At 40.2% G+C, this 18,817-nt stretch overlaps 1 protein-coding gene across 2 annotated transcripts in view; it reads right to left on the bottom strand.

Moving 5' to 3' along the window:
• The window catches only part of SLC28A2 (solute carrier family 28 member 2), a 57,667-nt gene that overhangs the window by 28,354 nt on the left and 10,496 nt on the right, over positions 1 to 18,817 (bottom strand). For both annotated transcript variants that reach the window (XM_043920934.1, XM_043920935.1), the window contains exons 2-3: positions 2,795 to 2,886; positions 2,569 to 2,660 (exon numbers count right to left, since the gene is read on the bottom strand). In XM_043920934.1, coding sequence (XP_043776869.1) covers positions 2,569 to 2,660; positions 2,795 to 2,886 — 184 coding nt within the window. The remainder of the gene's footprint in view (positions 1 to 2,568; positions 2,661 to 2,794; positions 2,887 to 18,817) is intronic.

The raw sequence follows: 18,817 nt of genomic DNA, 5'->3' as shown, positions 1-18,817 counted from the left end.
TAAATATATATATTTTTAAAAAATCAATAAATGAGTTTCCAGAAAGAAAGGATCAGAAGGGTCATGCTGCAGAGATGACCAGTGAAAGTGTGTATACATCGGACTTGGTAAGTAGGTTTTCACTGCTCACTTAAATAAGCGAATTTCAGTGGAGCAGTGATGGTGAAAACTAGATTGCACTGGGCTGCACTGAATGGGGAGGTGAGAAAATGGAAACAGCAAGGAAATCCCATGTTCCCAAGAAACTTGGCCATGAAGGAAAATGATACCACAAGTTTGAGGTAAGGTTGATTTTTTGTTTTGTTTTATTATAAGAAGAAAGAAATTTGAGTACACTTATAGACTGGGGGAGGATCTAATGGAGAAGGAGTAATTGAAGAAGTAGGAAACAGAGGGCCCTTAGAAGGGGATAGAGAAGGATGTATAAGGAGATTAAGAAGATGGATAAGGGGCTTCCCTGGTGGTCCAGTGGTTTAGAATCCCCCTTCCACTGCAGGGTACTTGGGTTCCATCCCTGCTGAGAGAACTAAAAAGCTACTGAGCCCACACACTCTAGAGTCCATTCTCTGCAACAAGAAAAGCCCGTGCACCACAGTGAGAAGCCCCTGCCCACATGCTGCAACAAAGAGCCTAAGCAGTCAAAATAAAAAAAGAAGAAAGGTAAAGAGGTTAGCTTCAGACTCAGGGAGAGTAAGTTTTCTGATAAAGGAGGGAAAAAGATAAGGATTCATGCAGGTGTAGGTATATTTAAGTTGGAACATACAGGAAGATAGCAATGTATAAACAAAAATAATAATATCATATGCAGGGCTGATACTGAAGCTGAAGCTCCAATACTTTGGCCATGGGATACGAAGAGCCAACTCATTGGAGAAGACTCTGATGCTGGGAAAGATAGAAAGTAGGAGGAGAAGAGGACGACAGAGGATGAGATGGTTGGATGGCATTACCGATTCAATGGACATGAGCTTGAGCAAGCTCCAGGAGATGGTGAAGGAGAGGGAAAGAACAGGGAAGCCTGGCGTGCTGCAGTCCATGGGATTGCAAAGAGTTGGACACAACTGAGTGACCGAACAAAATGTAATTTATAATGTGTGGAAGTAAAATGTATAAACATAAACAATGGTAATATAATGTCTGGAAAGGGACAAATAGTAAACTATTATAAAGTTCTTATACTATATATGATGAGGTATAATATCACTTGAAGGTAGACTTGATAAGTTGAAAATATATACCACAAACTCCAAACCAACCACTAATAAAGCTAATAAACAAAGAGTTATACCTAATAAGCCAACAAAGGAGATAAAATGGAATCATTGAAAAATATTCAGGGAGTTCCCTGATGATCCAGGGTTAGGACTCCATGCTTTCACTGGTGAGTGCGCAGGTTCAATTCCTGGTCGATTATAGAAAGTTTACTGTCAACTTATAAAAATGTGATATATAAAATAAGTGGAAAAACAAAAATACAAAGTAGTAATGTCCACACTGATGTGTATCAACTGATATATATCCATTTGAATATAGAAGTGAAATTCTGGAGAAAAGAAATTTAAAAAATTAAGCTTGCTTTCTCTATGAAGTCACTGAATTAATTCTTAAAAATAAACAGAAGAAAGAAAACATATATCCATATATTCCCTTTAGAAACTATCCAATATCCTCTTCTAAGCTTCTCAATGTGTGGCTTCTGTGTTTTGTTTTTTTTAATAAATACAGACTCTTTTCTACACCAGGGAATACGGCTTCCATCTGACCTATTTCACCCCAACAACCTCCATGGACTTTACTTCTGCGACTACGACCATGACCAAATTCAAAGATTGTTCCCACTCCTTCCCTGACTATTGTTACACAGAACATTGTAGATTAATTGTACCTTCATCCTTGACACTTTTTTCTCTTTTGACTTCAGAGACTATAGTTTTTGAAGTTTATTATCTCTCTTGGTGATACTTTCTCTGGTCTTTTTAAATTTCTGATTTCTCTTTCTCCTTATCCCCAAATCTGAGTATTTCAGAAGAGCTATTTTAAAAAAATTATATGGGGGAATTCCCTGGAGGTCCAGTGGTTAGGACTCAGCACTTTCCCTGCTGAGGTCCTGGGTTCAATCCCTGGTCATGGAACTAAGATCCTCCAAGCTGTGTGGTGCAGCCAAAAATAAATAAATAATAAAAAATTATAAGCCTCAATTTTCTAATTGAAAAAGGGAATGAAAATTAGTATCCACCTGTTGTGAAAATTAAATGAATTAATTACATAAAGTATTCTGTACAATAGTAAACACTCAACAATTGTTGGTTGTTGTTATTCTCATTGTTGCTATTTTTGTTGCCAGGCCAGCTGATACCACTGAACTCATTACTTATGGCCCAGGTATATTTAACAATTAATTACATAAAAATAGATATGTGCACATGGTAATGGCAGATGGCTATGAATCTTATTTCCACAATAAGATCACAAGTTCTTGAGAACAGGGCAAGCCTGACCTCTTCTAAATCCACTGACCACACTAGCCAATCCTAGGCCCCAACTGAATCAATGCTAGAACACCTGTACCTCAGTTGTGTGGGAGGTTCCAATCCACCCCTCCTGAGGCTGTGTCCTCCCTCTTCAGTCCTCTTGCTTCCCTCAGGATTTATCCCTTCTTCCTGTAAGCAGAGGTAGAACTGAGGTCAGTCATAAGGCCCTGCCAGGGGTGAAAGGGATTGAGAGCAGTCAAATACCCTACATGAGGCCATGCAGCAGTCCACAGAGATGTGCAGAAACTAAACTGGTGAGTTACCGTGAGTTTCAGCCCTGGGTTCTCTATGCCAGTCTCCACAGTGGACAAAGCAAAGGCCTCTTTTCCATTTGTTTTCTCCATCTCCTGTTCTCCTGAAAGACAAATTCAGAGCCAAGACTGGAAGATTAGTTGTTCTATAATACGAGACTAGATAGAACTTTTAGGGCCAGTTATCTACGGGAAAAACAAAACTAAAAATATGTAGAGTTTAGCTGACTTCTTTAAGGACTGAGAACCGAGAAGATTAGAAGCATAATTATAATGAACAATGAAATACAGACTTATACTTTCTATTGTCAATAGCTAAGGAAGGGAAATAACATAGAAGAGAAATGAAGGGCAGGGGGATTGACATGAATCAGTGGCTCACAAAGGGCTCCAGGACCTGGACTAAAAAGGACCCTCTTCAGTTCCCTTGAGGAAGAGTGAGAGGGCAACTACTCCTGTTAGCCTCCAGGAGGCCCAACTGAGCTGTACTAAGAAGAAAACAAGGAGGCAGAGGGCTGGGAAGACCACAGCCCCACCACACATTACTGAGAAAACCAAGATGAACAGACTGTCAAGTTCCTGACCATAAAGCAGCATGACAGTCATTTTTGGAGTATCTAAGAGAGTTCCTCATGAGAGAAAAGAAACATACACATGGAATAATCAGGATGAGTGTTAATTATCCCCAATAAAGAACGTTTCAAAACAAAATGAGAGAATAAAGAAAAAAAAAACAGGACTTCCCTGGTGGTCCCCTGGTTGAGAAACTGCCAGCTAATGCAGGGGGTGCAGGTTTGATCCCTGATCCGGGAAGATTCTACTTGTTGCGGAGCAGCTAAGCTCGTGCACCACAAGAACTGAGCCCTTGCTCTAGAGCCTGAGAGCCACAACTACTGAAGCCCTTGTGCCTAGAGCCTGTGCTCCACCACAAGAGAAGCCACTGCAGCCAAGAAGCCCACGCACTGCAATGAAGAGTAGCCCCTGCTGGCCACAACTAGAGAAAGCCTGTTCAGAGCAGTGAAGATCCAGTGCAGTCAAAAAAAAAAAAAAGTACAGGCTCATTTACTGGAATCATCTATTTAAGAAAAAGAAACAAAACAAGCACTCGAGCCTCACTATAAGCAACCTTTATCTAAACATTCAGTCATAATACAGGTTCATCTGAGACTTTTTTTTACTTTGTAGAAATTTTCCTTCCCTATGGAATTGTGTTTTGTTTTTGTTTTACTGTGATCCTTTCAACCATTTAAATATAATTTCATTAAACATCATAAACGGACAACTTTTGTTTTATAAATCAGGGCCTTCCTGCATAGATATAGACCTACTTGAACTTGGTCTCAGTAGGCTCAATGAAAAGAGCTGGCAAATCAGGTTCCTGCCCTCCCCCAAGATGATTACTTACTCCAGTTTGTAGACTTCTTCTGGTGCCTCAGAGGGGACAGAAGGAACACAGTTCCATGCCACCCTGACTGAAGGGATGGGCTGGGAATGAGGGAGGGTGATTTCCTGATTGGCTCATTTTGTCCCTGGGCCCTCCTTTGCTGTGCTTGCCCTTGCCTGTAGAGGAGGGGTGCAAATCTCAAGTTAAATATTTATATGCTTTAAAGACTGCTTTGCAGGGTCAGGTCTAAGAGGCACTTCAGTAAAAGTACTGCCCAGTACTGAACTAGGCACAGGGGAGAAAAATAAGTAGAAGAAAAGTAAGAGAAAGATCTCTGCACTCAGAAAATGGATCATCATTTGGTACTGGGAAGACAGTTCCTAGAAAACAACAGAACACAGGACTGCACAAGATTTGATTCCAAATGACTGCTAGGAAGTCTTTTGCTAATCCATTTAACAAATATTTATTAAGTACTCATGATCACCCTGGTGTGGCTCTGGGTGATGAGCACACAAAGATGAATGGAATATTGTCTCTACTGTGAAGGAATTACAAATCAGTGAGGAAAGATATGTGTCAAAAAAGGCTTTACACAGCTGGTTCCATTGGTCCTGAGCCAGGAAAGTCTTGAAAGGTAAGCAGAGAATTACTGACAGAGAACAGGAAAGATAGACTACAAGAGGGAGAAACACACATAAAAGGCACAGATGTGAAGCCTTCCTGACATACTAACAAGGCTGTAAAAATATAGCTAAAGAATAAGGGGATATTTTTTGAGAAACTAATGAAGGAGGGACAAAATAAAGTAAGAAATTAGTTAAGGAATGAAAGGAGAAAACACGAAAGAGATCGTGATGGTTTATCAAGAGATGTCTGGAGATGCAATCAAGTCCAGGCTGAACGTTTGGGCTTACCTGGAGCAAAGTAGGGAGGCAGGAGGAGGGACTGGAAGGATGCCTGTTGGGGACAGGAAGACCAGTCAGGAGACAAAAGTTGGTCCAGGTCGGACAGGGAGAGGCTCTAACCAAAGCAGTGGATGCAGAGGAAGAAACAAACCTATAGGGAGTGATGACTGGTGGGGCATGGAGGGAGTAAATGAAAGGGAGGAAGTAATTCTCCAAAATGATCTAATTTCTTCCTACTCCTACCCACCAGTAATACTGAGCTATATGTTGTTCCCTCTCAATATATGTTGATGTTTCCTTCTGCCTGTATTGTCACATGTTTGCGGATGCTGTTCCTTCTGCCTCTAACATGCTACCGCTATCTAGTGCTGCTGTTGTTCTTCAGTTGCTAAGTCCTGTCTGACTCTTTGTGACTCCATGGACTGCAGCAAGTCAGGCTTCTCTGTCCTCCACTCTCCTGCAGTTTGCTCACATTTATATCCATTGAGTCGGTGATGCTATCTAACCATCTCATCCTAAAGCCTTCCTTTCCTTTTGCTTTTAATCTTTCCCAGCATCAGGGTCTTTTCCAATGAGTCAGTTCTTTGCATCAGGTGGCCAAAGTATTGGCGCTTCAGCTTCATCATCAGTCCTTCCAATCAATATTCAGAGTTGATCTCTGTTAGGATGGACTGGTTGGATCACCTTGCAGTCCAAGTGACTCTCAAAAGTCTTCTGCAACACCACAGTTCAAAAGCATCAATTCTTCGGTGCTCTGCCTTCTTTATGATCCAACTTTCACATCCATACATGACTAGTGGAAAAACTAAATCTTTGACTATATGGACCTTTGTTGCCAAAGTAATGCATTGCTTTTTAATACTGTCTAGGTTTGTCATAGCTTTTCTTCCAAGGAGCAAGTGTCTTTTCATTTCATGGCTGCAGTCACTGTCCACAGTGATTTTGGAGCCCAAAAAATAAAATCTCACTGCTTCCACCTTTTCCCCTGCTATTTGCCATGAAGTGATGGAATCTGATGTCATGATCTTAGTTTTTTTCAATGTTAAGTTTTGAGCCGGTTTTTATTTACCTAGCAAATCCCTGTACCACCAAGTCTCTGTTGCAAGGCCACTCTTCTCAATGAAGTTTTCCAAATTTTCTCCAGTTCAGACTTCAGATACCTTTCCCCACACTCCTGCTGCAACACGCTTCTGCAGAGGTCTACAGGGCATTTAGTGCTCTACATGTCTATTTGTTTCCCACTAGACTATGATCTCAATAAGCACAGGCTCTTTATCTTATTTGCCACTGTAACCCTGGTAACAGTGCCTTCCCTGGGGGCCGAGAGGGTGGGTGGGAAGCTCCAATATTTTGGCCACCAGATGCGAAGAACAGACTCATTGGAAAAGACCCTGATGCTGGGAAAGATTGAAGGCAGGAGGAGAAGGGGACTACAGAGGATGAGATGCTTGGATGGCATCACTGACTCGATGGACATGAGTTTGAGCAAGTTCTGGGAATTGGTGATGGACAGGGAAGCCTGGCATGCTGCAGTCCATAGTCAAAGATTTAGTTTTTCCACTAGTCATGTATGGATGTGAAAGTTGGATCATAAAGAAGGCAGAGCACTGAAGAATTGATGCTTTTGAACTGTGGTGTTACATAAAGAGTCGGACACAACTGAGCAACTGAACTGAACTGATCCCCAGACTCAAGATCTGCCACAATACTGTTGTTGTTGTTTAGTCACCAAGTTGTGTCCAACTCTTTTGCAACCCCAAGGATTACACCCTGACAGGCTCCCCATATAGTGGGTTACCACTTCTTTCTCCAGGAGATCTTCCCAATTCAGGGATTGAACACACAAGTCCTGCATTAGCAGGCAGATTCTTTACCACTGAGCCACAAAGGAAGCCCGCCACAATATTAGGCAATCAATAAATATTTGTGGGGCTTCCCTGGTGGTCCAGTGGTTAAGAATTCGCTTTGCAACACAGGGGACACCAGTTCAATCCCTTGTCCAGGAAGATCCCACATGCTGAGAAGCAACTAAGCCCCCTTGTGCCACAACAACTAAGCCCACGCACCTTGAGCCTGTGCTCCACAACAAGAGAAGCCACCACAATGAGTCCATGCACTGCAACTAGTGAGTAGCCACTGTCTTGCTGCAACTAGAGAAAAGCCCACATGCAGCAATGAAGACCCACCACAGCCAAAAAATAAAATAAATACATGAATCTTTAATAAATAAATATTTGTAAAATAAGTGAAACAAACAGATTTCTGACATTGGGTATGAGGATGATGATAACAAACACCAAAACAGGAAGATATATCTCTATTTCCCTAGCTCCATGCATTTGTATACACACACACACACACACACATAAAAGGCCTAGCAGAGTAAATGTGTGTTATATTCTGTAACCTAGAAGCAACTCATTTTGCCTCTCTGGACCCCTTCTGTTATTCCTGCCCTGCCTAATTGCCCAATGCTGTTTCACAAGATTATTAGGAAAATTTGATATACTAACGGAAAGATAATTTGAAAAACAGTAGGAAAACTTAAGAGTTGCCAGCTATTATTGTAAGTCCCTATAGAAACTCAGGAAAATTAAAGATATTGTCAAGGTCGCATCTGACAACAATCTTAATATGATTATGAAATCTCTCAAACTCATTCTTCGTCAGTTCAGCCATTCAGTACTGTCCAACTCTTTGTGACCCCATGGACTGCAGCACGTCTTGCCTCCCCGTCCACCACCAACAGCCGGAGCTTGCTCAAACTCATGTCCATCGAGTCAGTGATGCCATCCAACCATCTCATCCTCTGTCATCTCCTTCTCCTCCCGCCTTCAATCTTTCCCAGCATCAGGTTCTTTTCCAATGAGTCCATTCTTCGCATCTGGTGGCCAAAGTATGGGAGCTTCAGCTTCAGCATCAGGCCTTCCAATGAATATTCAGGGTTGATTTCCTTTAGGATTGACTGATTTCATCTCCTTGCAGTTCAAGGGACTCTCAAGAGTTTTCTCTAACACCACATGTCAAAAGTATCAATCCTTCGGTGCTTAGCTTTCTTTATGGTCCAGCTCTCACATCCATACATAACTACTGGAAAAACCATAGCTTTGACTAGATGGACCTTTGTCGGCAGAGTAATGTCTCTGCTTTTTAACATGCTGTCTAGGTTGGTCATAGCTTTCCTTCCAAGGAGCAAGCGTCTTTTAATTTCATGGCTACAGTCACCATCTGCAGTAATTTTGGAGCCCCCCCAAAATAAAGTCTGCCACTGTGGTCATTGTTTCTCCATCTATTTGCCATGAAGTGATGGGACCAGATGCCATGATCTTAGTTTTCTGAATTTCAGTTTTAAGCCAGCTTTTTCACTCTCCTCTTTCGCTTTCATCAAGAGGTTCCTCAGTTCCTCCTCGCTTTCTGCCATAAGGGTGGTGTCATCTGCATATCTGAGGTTATTGATATTTCTTCTGGCAATCTTGGTTCCAGTTTGTGCTTCATCCAGGCTGGCATTTCGTATAATGTACTCTGCATGTAAGTTAAAAAAGCAGGGTGACAATATACAGCCTTGATGTACTCCTTTCCCAATTTGGAACCAGTCTGTTGCTCCATGTCTGGTTCTAACTGTTTCTTCCTGACCTGCATACAGATTTCTCAGGAGGCAGGTCAGGAGGTCTGGTATTCCCATCTGTTTAAGAATATTCCATAGTTTGTTGTGATTCACACAGTAAAAGGCTTTGGTGTAGTCAATAAAGTAGAAATAGATGTTTTTCTGGAACTCTCGTGCTTTTCCGATTATCCAAAGGATGTTGGCAATTTGATCTCTGGTTCCTCTGCATTTTCTAAATCCAGCTTGAACATTTGGAAGTTCTCAGTTCACGTATTGTTGAAGCCTCGCTTGCAGAATTTTGAGCATTATTTTGCTAGTATGTGAGATGAGTGCAACTGTGCAGAAGTTCGAACATTCTTTGGCATTGCCTTTCTTTGGGATTGGAATGAAAACTGACCTTTCCAGTCCTGTGACCACTGCTTTTTCCAAATTTGCTGGCATATTGAGTGCATCACTTTCACAGTATCATCTTTAAGATTTGAAATAGCTCAGCTAGAATTCTATCACCTCCACTAGCTTTGTTCGGTAGTGATGCTTCCTAAGGCCCACTTGACTTTGCATTTCAGGACATCGGGCTCTAGGTGGGTGATCACACCATTGTCGTTATCTGGGTCATGAAGATCTTTTTTGTATAGCTCTTCTATGTATTCTTGCCACCTCTTCTTAATATCTTCTGCTTCTGTTAGGTCCATACCACTTCTGTCCTTTATTGTGCCCATCTTTGCATGAAAGATATCCCTTGATATCTCTTAATTTTCTTGAAGAGATCTCTAGTCTTTCACATTTTATTGTTTTCCTCTATTTCTTTGCAGTGACCACTGAGGAAGGCTTTCTTATATCTCCTTGCTATTCTTTGGAACTCTGCATTCAGACAGTATGTCCTTCCTTTTCTCCTTTGCCTTTAGCTTCTCTTCTTTTCTCAGCTATTTGTAAGGCCTCCTCAGACAACCATTTTGCCTTTTTGCACTTCTTTTTCTTGGGTCTTGAGCACTGCTTCCTGTACAATGTTACAAACCTCCATCCACAGTTCTTCAGGCACTCTGTCTAGAGATCTAATCCCTTGAATCTGTTTGCCACTTTTCTTGTATAATCGTAAGGGATTTGATTTAGGATTGATCAAACTCATCCTAGCTCACACTTTATCTGTTTTCATTTTTACTTTAGATAACTGCCAGTTCTGGAGTCAAGCCCAGCCATAGTTATAGGCACAGATCCTAGCCTTGAGTCCAGGCAAGATGATGCCAGTGATCACATCTGTCTTCTCTTGCCCTCCCTCTTCCCTCTTTCTTTTTCCGCTAAAAGGTGTAAAGAATAATCCATATTCATCTTCTAAATGCAGGCTATAGCATTCATCTCACTTTTCCAGCAGATACAAGTTTCCTTTAAATGCAGGTACAATTAATAACTGGAGAAGATTTCAAAATGGCAACCCACTCCAGTATTCTTGCCTGGAAAAATCCCATGGACAGAGAAGTTTGGTGGGCTACAGTCCATGGGGTTGCAAAGAGTCCACCATGACTGAGCACAACTGATAACACCCAACTGCCAAGAGGAAGAGAATTAATCCGGCTGGCACTTCCTCTCAATACCCCAAGGGCTCAAAGACTTGGGCTTCATTGTTTAAATGTTTTCTTCTTGTCTTATCACTTAGAGTTTGATAAGCTGTCTCAAAGTGCAGATGAGGAAGAATGAAATGATTTACCCAGAGTCAACAGCTAGTTAGTGAGTAAGCGAAACCAACATCCTGAGTTCCTCACTTCTGTTTCTGTGTTATTTGTGGGCTGTAAGGTGAAAGATAAGATGTTTGTTTCTGCAGTTTTTTCAAAAGATTCTGCTTTACTTTCACAGCTCATCCTCATAACATTCCTATAAGCAAGTCAATTACTAACCCTGTTTTAGGTACAAAGAAAATTATATTCAAAGAAGACAAGCAGGGTTTCCGTGGTGGCTCAGTGGTAAAGAATTCACCTGCCAATGCAGGAGACATGGGTCCAATCCCTAGTCCAGGAGGAGCCCACATGCCACAGAGCAACTAAGCCTGTGTGCCACAACTATTAAGCCTGTGCTCTAGAGCCCAGGAACCACAACTACTAAAGCCCACACACCCTAGAGCCTGTGCTCTGCAACAGGAGAAGCCATCGCAATAAGAAACCCAAGCACCACAACTACAGAGCAGTCCCCACTCGCCACAGCTAGAGAAAGCACAAGAGCAGCAATGAAGACCAAGCACATCCAAAAATAAATAAGACAAAATAAAAATGAGCAATTTGTCTAAAATCCTACAGCTGATTAGGACAGAGCCAGGACTGGAGGTTTGCTATGGACACTTAGCCTCATAGCTGGGTTGCTCCCCTACCAGACAGTTTGCCACAAACCCATCTGAGAAATAAGTAGGGTATAAATAATAAATGATTTTATCCTCCCTGCTTTTACCTCTCCCTTGATTACTAGTAGAAGCAAGCAGAACTAGAGAGCATATAGAAATTTCCAATTTTGGTCTTAAAGAAGTACCTTGAATTCTACTAACCCTCCTGCTGAGAACTAAAAAGGCTAGAAAGTGAAAGTGAAAGTTAGTCACACAGTTGTGTCCAACTCTTTGCGACCCCATGGGCTGAAGCTCACCAGGCTCCTCTGTATGCGGAATTCTCCAAGCAAGAATACTGCAGTGGGTTGCCATTTCCTTCTCTAGGGGATCTTCCTGATTCAGGGATCAAACTCAGGTCTCCTACACTGCAAGCAGATTCTTTACCAACTGAGTCACTAAGGAAGACCCCAAAAAAGGCTAGACAAATATATAAATCAACAGGAGAACACATTGCAGAGCAACCAATGGAGGCAGAACTTGAAGGTCTATGATCCCTGAGAGAAGAGAAGCGTAACAGTTGAGTTCCACATTCATCCTAGCTCTTTTTCTGAGGGCATTTTATTTTCCAAATCACAAGCAGTCTTTTTAAAAGGAAAAAAAAGAACCATGAAGACGGAGCCTAAAAACCTGCAACCAAATTTCAAAGTTATTGGCCAACTCAAAAATTTTAGATGTTCAAAACAAGAAACCAAGAAACTCAGTGAAACTCAGTATTTGGAGTGGTTAAAGACCAGAGATTTCAGCAACTATGTGTTGCAAGATAGACAAATGTTTATTTTGGATCTTGATAAACATATCAAGTTTTCTATTGAGACCCTAAAAGCACCATAGCCTAGTAATAAGAAACATGTCTAAAGAATAAATACTATGCCCTAGGGGAAAGACAAGGGTGAAATAGCAAGCTTAAGACAAAGCCTCAGCAGGATCAAGTCAATCCACTTCTGCCTTATCTGACTGAGGAAAGAAATGTTAACCCTCTTCAAGTACAAATAACATATCATCCAGAGCCCCTACAAATGTTCATTTACAATGTCCAGCGCCTAATTTTAAAATATAAGACATTCTAAAAAAAAAAAGAAGGATCAAATGACCAATCCCCCCCCAAAAAATAGATAATAGAAACAAATCCATAAATGATCCAGATATTAGAAATATCAAATAGGGCCTTTAAAATAACTATGATTAAACTTTCAAGAAAATAAGGGGAAAGGTGGAGAAACAGACAAATAGATGAGAGATTTAGAAAAGACAATTAAAATCAGTAAAAAATAAATGCATATTCTAGAAATTAAAGGTTAACTGAAATGGTTTCACGAACTACATAAAGCAAAAGACAGGGTGAATTAACTCAAAAAGTAGTCAACAGAAAACATCTAAACAGCACAGAGAGAAAAAATTGAGAGGAAAAAAAAGCAGAATAAGACTTCCATCTTCCATTAAGGATGTAGAACGCTGGAGAGTCTTGCCCCCCTCTTTAAAACAACAATTTCAAAAATTCAGATAATCTGAAATTTTACAATTTTTGTTTAGCCAATCAGTAACCTGAGGTTTCAGGGGAACCAATTATCTGCAGAAAGACAAATCAACTGGGAAAAAAAATACACAACATAAAAATTGAAAATTATATTTTATTTGGTGGACTTACTGAGGATTTAAGTCCAGGATACAGCCTCTCAGATTACTCTGAGGGACTGTTTCAAAGAGGTAAGGGAGGGACTTCCCTGGTCCAATGGTTAAGAATTTGCCTGCCATATATACGGCATCTAGAAAGATGGTATTGATAAACCTATTTGAAGGGCAGCAATGGAGACACAGATATAGAGAACAGACTTAGGGACATGGGGCAGGAGGAAGGGATAGGAAGAAGATGGTGGGACAAATGGAGAGATTAGCATGGAACATACATGCTAACATATGTAGAACAGATAGCCAGTGGGAATTTGCTATAAGACTCAGGGAACTTAAAACCAGACTCTGTGACAACCTAGAAGAGTGGGATCAGGTAGGAGATGGGAAGGAGGCTCCAGAGGGAGGAGACATATGTATACCTGTGGCTGATTCATGTTGATGTATGGCAGAAACCAACACAATATTATTGTAATTATCCTTCAATTAAAAATAAACAAAAAAAAGAATAATGAGAAAAAGACAATACAATTTTAACAAGCACAGTCACTAAAAATAGAAAGCAGACAGCAGAGCAAATAAGAAATTGAGGCCATTAGCTACTCAGAGCAGAAGAGTTCAATAACAACACCCTGTAAACCAATTTTATAAGTTAGATATAACTTATAACAACAAACTGTCTTACTTTGCTTTTAAACCTAACTTCAATATCAAAAAATAAAACTGAATGCAATGCAGATTTTTAATTAAACAAATAAAAAAGAATTTGCCCGTCAATACAGGGGACACGGGTTCAATCCAAGATGTCACATGCTGTGGGCAACTGAGCCCATGTGCCACAACTAATGAATCTGCGTATCAGAAATACTGAAGCCTTCACCTCTAGAGGCCATGCTCTGCAACAAGAGAAGCCACTGTAATGAGAAGCCCATGCGCCATAACTAGAGAGTCCCGCTCGCCACAACTAGAGAAAGCCCTCACACAGCAACAAACTCCCAGCACAGCAATAAATAAACAAATGAAATTAAAAAAAAAACAAAAAAAACCGTAAGTCCCAATGTAATGGGTGTTTTGGAAACGGGCCCTTGGGGGAGTAGTTAGCTTTACATTAGGTCATGAGAGTGCTGTCTTCATGATGCAATTAGTGAGCTTATAAAATGAGGAAAAGATGAAACATCTCTTTCTGTATAAGAACAGAGGAAGGGCCATGTGAGGATGCAGTAAGAACGTGGCTGAGTGCAAGCCAGAAAGAAAGCTCTCACCAGAACGTGATCACGATCTCTAACTTTCAGTCTCCAGAGAAACAAGAAAAATTAATTTCTTGTTTACAAGAAAAATTAATTTCTTGTTTAAGTCACCCAGTCTATGGCATTTTGTTATGGCAGCCTGAGCAGATTAAAACTGAGACTTATTATGAAGAGACAGTAAGTAAGGCAGTGTGGTGTCAGAGAAAGCACTGACACATAGTCAATGGAATAGGGTCCAGAAATAGACCCACAAATATATGGTCAACTGGTTTTCCACATGTTATAAAAGCAACTCAATGTAAAAAGGATAATGTTTTCAACAAATGGCACTACAGCAACTGGGTATCCATATGCAAAAAAGAAAAATTCATTTCAATTCATAATTTGTGCCCTATTTTAAAAGCAACTCAAGATGGATCAAGGACTGAAATCCCAAGTCAGAAAGTATAAAGCCTCTAGAGAAAAAAAAAACAGCAAATCTTTGTTATCTTGGACTATACAAAAATTTCTTGGATATAATGTCAAAAGCACAATCCACAAAAGAAAAAACAATAAGATGAATTTCCTCAAAATTAAGAACTTCTGCTCTCCAAAAGACACCATAAACAGAATGATATACCACAAATAGGTATAAAATATTTGCAAATTACAAATCTGATAATAAACTTACAACCAGAATATTTTTAAAACTCACAAAACTGAATATTGAGGAAAAAACAACCAAACAACTTGATAAATGGGCAAAAGATTTAGATATTTTACCAAAGAAAATATCAGGTGGCAGAAAAGCATATTGGAAAGATGCTACCTCATTAGTCATCAAGAAAAGGCAAATTAAGACCACAATGAGATACCACTGTATACCCATTAGAATGGCTAAAACTAAAACGGTGCGGGGGGATGGGGATGGTGGGAGAAGGAAAGGAAAGGAAAAGAAAGAAAGAAAAGAAAAAAAATTACAATACTAAGTACAGATGAGTTTGCGGAGCAACTGGAATTCTCACATACTGATGGAGGGAATGATCTCTAGAAGAGTATACAAAAACAAATTATAAAAATCAACTAGTTTCTATGTACTAAAAAAATGAATTTTAACAAAAGATACCTTACAATACAATTTTTTAAATAGAGTATCTTCAAATACTTCTCTGTCTCCCCCATCTGTTCTTTCTGGGACTCCAATCAGATTTGTATCAGGCCCTTGATAATATTCCACAGATTTTTAACACAGTGTTATGTCTCTCTTCTCTATGCTTATTTCAAATAGTTTCTATTGCCATGTCTTCAAGTTCACTAATCTTCTCATCTGCAATGTGTAAGCTGCTACTAACCCCATCCAGTGTACTTTTCATTTCAGATGATGTATTTTTTTATCTCTAGAAGTTTAATTTCAAACATATCTTTTTTATATCTTCTTTTTTTATACCTCCTATTTCTCTCCTACTTAAGCTCTCCTACTTTCTCTCCTACCTACTTCTTCCACCTTCTTGAACAATATTTTAAATATGGGATGGGATATACAACAAATATTAAAATACTTGCTTCAAAGGTTTTGTCCTCTGTATCTATCATGCATCACTTCTGTGTTTTTTCTATTGATTGATTTCCCCTCTTGTTACAAGCTCTATTTTTATGCATTATTACATAAAGTAAATTTAAATTTTTTTTAAATGGTAATTTAAAGTCAGAGGACAGTTAAAACGAGTTTTACACAGCTGGGTGCTGCATTTTTTTGCATTCCTTTAAATACGTTTGGACTTCACTCTAGAATGCAGCTAAGTTATCACTTGGAAACAGTTTGAATCTAGCAAGTCTCGTTTTTTTCTGCTCTGTTATAGAGGTCCAAAACAGCCTTTACAGGGACTTGCTGGGCAGTCCAGTGGTTACGACTCTGAACTTCCACTGCAGGGGATGTGGGTTTCCTACACGGAACTAAGTTCCCACCTGTCTTGAGGCCAAAGAAAAACAAAACAGCCTTTAAACTAGGACTAATTTGGCTCTACTACTGAAACAAGCCTTTCATGAGAACTTGACTCAATGCCCCAGGAGTTAGGTCTTCCCACTTGGGTTAGTAGTTTCCCAGTCCTGAGCAAGCTCTACGGATTTTTCTGATTGCTCTTTTCCAATTCTTCTTTCTCAGAAATCAGTGGTTTCCTCACATGCATGTCCTTATCAGCCTTCTCTCTGTTACTCTCTCCTCCTCCGTACTCTGCCCTGTGAATACCAGCCATCTTGAACTGAACTCTGAACTCCATGAGATCTTTGGGCCTAGAAACCCTTTCCTAGGCAGTAAGCTAAGACAATCACAGGGTTCATCTTATTGCCCTTTCAAAGATCACCATCCTGTGCTGCTTGTTGTCCAATATCTGAAAACCTTTTCAGTTGTTTACGATGAGAGTTAGTCTGGACCCTGTCACTCCGTCTTGGCCAGAAGTGGAAATCTATGAGTAATTATGAGTGCCTACTATTGTGCTGGATGCAGCCTTAGATGCTGAGGACACAGTCGTGACCCACAAAGACAAGGGTCCTGTCCTCCTGGAAAAAAGCTTTTTTAAAAAAAGGAAAAAAACAATGGACCTCCAGGGAAGCCCCCATAGCATCTTTTTAATTTTATTCAGTTTGGCTACAGTGGGTCTTTGTTGCTTTGTACTGGCTTTCTTTAGTTGTGGAGATCAGGGGTTACTCTTTATTGTAGGGAGTGGCCTTCTCATTGTGGTAGCTTCTCGTTGTGGAGCACAGGCTCTAGGTGCGTGTGCTTCAGTAGCTGCAACACATGGGCTCAGCAGTTGTGGCTCGTAGGCTTAGATCCACAGCATGTGGAAACTTCCCGGACCAGGAATCAAACCTGTGTCCCTTGCACTGGCAGGCAGATTCTTATCCACTGTGCCACCAGGGAAGTTCCAGGAAGAAGCTTTTTAATAAAGGCCTGTGAAGATCATTATTGGATTCTTCAGCAGAAATAGATACAATTAAAAAGTCTTCATTCTGCCTTTTAGGACTTTCAGATCCACAGCTTCAAAAAATAGCAGATTACACTGGAGGGCAGAGGATAGGCAAAGAGGTGAAGCAGACATCTATATAAAAACTTTGCCTATCATTTTTTTGCTTGTTTGTTTTTGCTCTCTTTCTTTGTGTGATTTTTTTTTCATTATTGTTGTTTTTTGTTTTTTTTTTTTTTGTCTACCATTTTGTAAACAGAATGGTAGTTGACTGTAACAAAGCAGCATTAGTTTAAGAACGAATGTGGGTAACTATAGTGTCCACTCAACAGAATCCTAAATCGAGTTGATTTATATGAAATGTTTACTTATTGAGATAAGTAAATGCTTGATAGGGGCAGCTTTTTCCCTAACTTCAATTCAACAAATAATTATGGACAAATTCACAGCTCACTGTATGGTGCCTTTTCTTCCACTCCTATGCAACTTGTATTATTATTCCTATAGTCTTCTGCCCCCAGATATAGAATTCTCTCCAGAAGAATCTCTTATTCAAGACCACCTACATAATTTGTGGGGCCCAGTGTGAAACTAAAACGTGCCCCTCCTTGATCAAAAAAAGAATTACCAGATGTTGACGGCAGAGCATTAAAGCAAGCATGGGACCCCTCTGAGAGTGGGCCTTGTGTGACTGACAAGGTCGCACACCCATGAAACCATTCCTGCTCCGGTCTCACCTCCAAACAAATTCCAGTCTCCTCTATGATGCACTCAACCATCTGTCAGACTGACAGGAAGGCTCTCCAGCAGCCTGGTAACATAGTTAACACAAACACACAAACAGTCAAAACATTTGCATCATTTGCAGATCAAATGCACAGTGCTTCTCCTAGGGTTGTAACACAACAGGTACTTGATAAACACTTATTGGATAACAAATAATGAAGAAATCATGCCCTAAGAAAAGGAGTTAGCTAGCATAGCTTTGATCATCAGGACCTTTCTGGAACCCATGAAATCCTCCCACATGGGTGATCCCTTCTTGAACTCTAAGGATAGGTCTACCAGTGTTCATACCACACTAATGTCATTTAGCAATCTTTGGAGGAAAACTGTTTAAAATGAAGGAATTGGAAAAAAAAAAAGATGAAGGAATTGGGACCTCCCTGGTGGTCCAGTGGTTAAGACTCCATGCTTCCACTGTCAGGGGCATGGATCTGATCCCTGGTCGGGTAACTAAGATCCTACATGCAGCATGACTTAAATAAATAAATAAAACGAAGGATAATAATAAATAAATAAAAATAAATAAATAAATAAAATAAATAAATAAATAAATAGATAGATAAAAATAAATAAATAAATAAAACATTTAAAGGAAAGGCAGAGAACTAGCAAACTGAAAATTTCAACTTTCCAATCATGAATTGAGCTACTGTTAAGTGGATACAGATTTACATTATCTTGTTATCAGCTAAAAAGAGAACAGATTGAGAAATTATCGTGCTTCCAGAAAGGTAACTGAAAAAATCAAGTTCCAAGGAAAAGAACTTCGCAGCCCTCCCATTCCTCCCAGGCTCAATTCCATTTGGCCTTGGTGCCAGCCAGGGTCATAAAATAGCTGTTATCTGGAGGAGTGAGGCAGGTTATCTTGTAGAATCTAACAGATTTTTAGAGCAAAATGGACCTTTAAGATCGTCTTGTTAACCACAACTGAACTGACTGTGGACAGTGCAGGGCATCAAGCTGCAAACAACTGCCTGGTCAGCACGGGACTCTGTGCTCTGCTGGTCGTGCACTTGGGCCTGCAGTGAATCCAACAGTCTATTACACACCTTCCACTTCATGAAGATGACATCCAGTCCCTCTCTCTAACTGGGACCTTGAGAAGTCTCCCCTCATTCTGTCTTCCCAAAAACCTGAAGGTCCTTTCCAATTAGATGATTCACTGATGTCTCAGCA

The sequence above is a fragment of the Cervus elaphus genome, chromosome 12 (assembly GCF_910594005.1).
Source record: "Cervus elaphus chromosome 12, mCerEla1.1, whole genome shotgun sequence".
In the NCBI taxonomy this organism is placed as follows: domain Eukaryota; kingdom Metazoa; phylum Chordata; class Mammalia; order Artiodactyla; family Cervidae; genus Cervus; species Cervus elaphus.
The sequence above is the reverse complement of the archived record's forward strand: the minus strand, read 5'-3'. Positions and strand labels throughout refer to the sequence as shown.